Source organism: Gavialis gangeticus, unplaced genomic scaffold (genome assembly GCF_001723915.1).
Source record: "Gavialis gangeticus isolate Ggan-Ray unplaced genomic scaffold, GavGan_comp1, whole genome shotgun sequence".
Lineage (NCBI taxonomy): Eukaryota > Metazoa > Chordata > Crocodylia > Gavialidae > Gavialis > Gavialis gangeticus.
In genome coordinates this window covers 3,649,685-3,653,696 of record NW_017728996.1, presented here as the reverse complement: position 1 = coordinate 3,653,696, position 4,012 = coordinate 3,649,685, and the positions used below count along the sequence as shown (strand labels likewise).

At 51.2% G+C, this 4,012-nt stretch overlaps 1 protein-coding gene across 2 annotated transcripts in view; it reads right to left on the bottom strand.

Annotated features, from left to right (window-relative positions):
• Positions 1–4,012, bottom strand: part of ITGA11 (integrin subunit alpha 11) — a 167,720-nt gene that overhangs the window by 47,952 nt on the left and 115,756 nt on the right. For both annotated transcript variants that reach the window (XM_019503937.1, XM_019503936.1), the window contains exons 15-16: positions 2,662–2,792; positions 1,413–1,579 (exon numbers count right to left, since the gene is read on the bottom strand). In XM_019503937.1, coding sequence (XP_019359482.1) covers positions 1,413–1,579; positions 2,662–2,792 — 298 coding nt within the window. The remainder of the gene's footprint in view (positions 1–1,412; positions 1,580–2,661; positions 2,793–4,012) is intronic.

Genomic DNA, 4,012 nt, shown 5'->3' with positions numbered 1-4,012 from the left:
TGTGCTGCTCGCGTTTCCTCTCTGCTCTAGCTGAGTCGCAGCATCCTGTGTGTAGGCTTCAGGTCACAGCAATGTGCGGTGCTTTAAAACCCAAGCAGGACCAGCTGGACCGTGAAGCCTATTTATGGCCTTAACCCAATGTGCTTGCATGTGGGGCCCAGCTGTGCCAGGCAGTCAAAGCCTGAGAGCAGCTGATTCTCTGCGCTGCTCCTATAGCAAATTTTTGGTGCTGACTCCCTTTGCAAACTGGGGTGGCCCAGGACATAGGACTAGCCAGGTTGTGAGAGCAAACACTATGATCAGCCCAAAGCAACTCCAAACGAGCAACTGTTTTCTTGCCTCTGGCGGCAGGGATGCATGAACTGGCCGCTGCATACACCTGAGGCATCAGCTCCTCTGCAGTGAGAGCCCGTGTGCATGGTCTTACTCTGAGATAAAGGAAAGCCAAGCTACGATGACTTAGCCCTCTTTCCTTTGCAATCCTATTTAGGAAGAGGAACAATCTCTCATTGGGGTGACAGGCGCCGCAGCGAAGATGTCTTCAGCGCCATTACTGCCCATCACGTGAGTCTATAGCAGATAAATACTTAAACATCCTGCACTGCATTTGCTCAGGGAGCTGAAATGACCCATTTCTGTGGAGTAACAGTCATCCAGGAACGTGGACTCTCTTTTGCATGAAGTGGAAATGACCACAGGTTTTCTCTCACTTATAGAGCATGCATACAGGTGGGCAGTTACAGTGGAATAGCTGACTGTAGGGTAGGGAGGGTACTTATCTGTGAGGCCCTGCCCTTAGCCCTGGATAAAGACCTTGGAGGTGAGGCCAGCTCACAAGGAATTAGTCCAAGCTCGCCCTCCGCACATTGGGTTAAGGCCATAAATCACAACCCAAGAACCTCAGCACCAGGCAGGATGGGAGCTGTCTTTAACAAAAATCACACAGTTTTGCACAGAGATTGAGCCATGGCTCCATTTTCTGCATTCTCCTTGATCCTGACAGCTGGCCAGGCTGCCCTCGGCGTGCACGGATGCGGGGTTGTGGCTATATGGGTGCCACCCAGTGCCAGCATCAGGCTCTGCACTGGGACACCCCACCCTTGAACTCCCCAACCAGAAGTAGTGCAGGGAAAACGCACCAGTTGGTTTTGCACCTCTGGGCCTTCTGCACTGGGGACCTGTGGGATGAGCACCTGACACCCCACCTCCACCGTTGCAAGCTGCCCAGGGCTGGGGCAGGGGCAGAGAGCTGGGCAGGCCAGGTGAGCCTGTGTGTGGGCATGGTGCTATCCTCACAGCCAAGCCAGCTCTCAGCTCAGCCCCCTCCTTGCATCCCCAGGACTGACACGGACCTGCTCCTCCCCGGGTGGGTACAAAAGCTGCTCCTCATGGGAGCGGGAGGCTTCACTCACCCAGGCTAAAGGTGTGGAAGTGAGGTGAGAGGAAGACAGCGGTGAAGCAGATGAAGGCAGACATGCAGGTGGCGTCCTTGCCATTCCTCTTGCAGTCCTTGTTGAAGATGTTGATTTTGGATGGCTCGAACCGGATGCTGGCGTTGATCTGGACCACGCTGCGGGACCTGCCGTGGGAACGAGGGACGCGAGCTGTACCGCAACGCTGGATGCTGCTCACCTTTGGATGCGTAAACCAGGCTAGAGGACAACCCCCTCCCCAACCCTCTGTAGGTCCCAAACTCCTTCAGCTACCTACAGGTGACCCCCCAACAAGCCTGCAGCCACCTCTTTGTAAAGGTGCCCGGCCACCTTCATAAATCCAGATGCTCCAGAAAAGGGGTCTGGGAAAGAAGACACCTGCAAGGGGTGACTTCAAAACTTTTAAGGGGTCTAATGGTGAGCTACAGCCAGGAAAGGAGGAAGCCCTGGCTGTGAAGGACCATGCTGCATACCGGTGTCCTACTTGAATCATCATAGCCCCATGGGGCCTTACGGGCGGCATCGAGTGAAGGACACCACCGCTCACCGCTCAGTCTGGGAGAGTACTACTGCGGGCCTAACTCTCTTCTGCACCCCCAGGTACTTGGACTAGAGTGACGTTATCCTAAGCAAGAAGGGAATCCAGCCCTATACAATTATCTAGCAGCTTTGAGGTCAATCCTTTGGTGTAATACATTAGCCCAGCTTAGCTGCCATCATTGGAACCAGCTCAGGAGACCAGCTGAGCCTCCGTCCTTGTGTCTTCAAGGTGCTTTCCCAGCATTAGCTACTGCCTTAATGTATTCACTTATTGACTAAATGAGAGCTTGCGGCAACAGTATTAAGTCTTGATCTTTGTGGGATTTGGAAGTTCGGCGAGGGAAGATTTTGACCCTGGGTTACAACTGCATTGAACCTTAGTTCTTGCATTGCTTATTGGCTCATTGAGGGTCCCCAATTTTTGCTGCCCCAATAACAGAGGACAGGAAATGTGCTGCAGGCCGCGTTCTCCCATCCAGCCTAGACAAACAGGTCCCTGCAGAAAGCAAAACCTCCTGTAGCTACAATCAATGTGGGGGGTGGGGGGGTCTCAGTAGTGACCTGTGACTCGAGAGCCCCTGGGCTGGGAGCAGCACTGTGACACAAGAGCAGCTGTCCCCGTGACCGATAGTTTTCCAGGACAAGCTTGAGTGCAAGAACAGTAACAGAGAAGTGAGGTATATCCAACCATAATAGCACAGCGTTCCCGAGAGAGCCGACAGCCAGGTCTGTGAGGCCATCTTCGTTCAGATCCAGCTGTCCGTGGATGCTGCATCCAAAGTACATCAGGCCAGAAGCAAGGTCGGCTGCTGCTATTTTCTAAAAAGCATCAAAAGAAACCTGTTGCATTGCCAGTCTGAGCAGCCCAGTATCCAGCTGCCAGTATGCTCGTGAGCACGTGTGCAAACACAGGGGGGAGTGCAGGTGAGCACTGGTGTGTGTTTCCACGTGGGCATGAGGGGGTGTGAGGATGGGAGAGTGTGAGCTTGTGGGTGGGAACATAGACAAGGGACATAAATTCAGCGGTGAGTGCAAGACAATGCATGCCCATGCATGTGTCATGGCACTCATGGGATGCAGAAGCAGTGGCTTGGCCCTTCAGCTCTTGAAAGCGTCTACGACTGGATTAAGTTCACCTGTTTGAATGCCGGTAAAGGGATCGTCTCTGGCACACCGACTCCCAGATCTATAAAACACACACCCTCCTGCTTGGTTTCTGAACAAGCCCATTGAAATTAAAGTGGGTTCTCGTGAAGCAACATCTCTTTCACGTTGCATTTAGTTGAGACCACTGAATGGATCACGAACTTTAGATCGCTCAGATGTACACCTCACTATTAAAAAAGCTGGTAGGAAAAGGCATTTGACATAATTTGAGAGTAAAACGGCACATTTTCTGTAGCAGAGCTCTTTCCTGAGAAGACTTTGAAGGGGTGGCTGTACCTTCTTCTCTTGCTTTGTGGCAATGGCTCTGCTATACATTTACTAAATTGGTCCCAAGACATCGAACCCTATGGTTTCCATTTTAGGCATATGGTCCCGAGACATCGAACCCTAAGGTTTCCATTTTAGGCATATTTTTCAAAATCCCACATTTGCTTCAGCTTAGAAGCTCTTTTCTAGTCACACTATGGAACAATTATAAGCCTAGTGAATGTGAAATCCTAGCTCTGTTGAATTTGCAAAACTCCCTTTGACTTCATGTGGCTGAGATGTCGCCCTGAGAAGTGCCTAGATTTGGCTGGGGGAGAATCTGCAGAAACAGGTTCTCTGGCTAATTATTGATTACTTGCAGATAACAATAAGCTGACCTCAAAATACAGAAAAGACTGGACAGGCAGATGTGTGACGATGTGCTTGATAGATTGTAGGGGAGATTTGGACCTGTGATCTTATATAAGACCTCTTCTCCCTGACAAGTCACATTGTCGACTTCCCAAATAAATCATTCTAGCTGCAGTGGGAAGCATTATGGGAAGGTTTGGGGAGGTCCAGCTGTACCTGCCCTTAGCTCTGGAGATCTGGATGCAAATGATCTT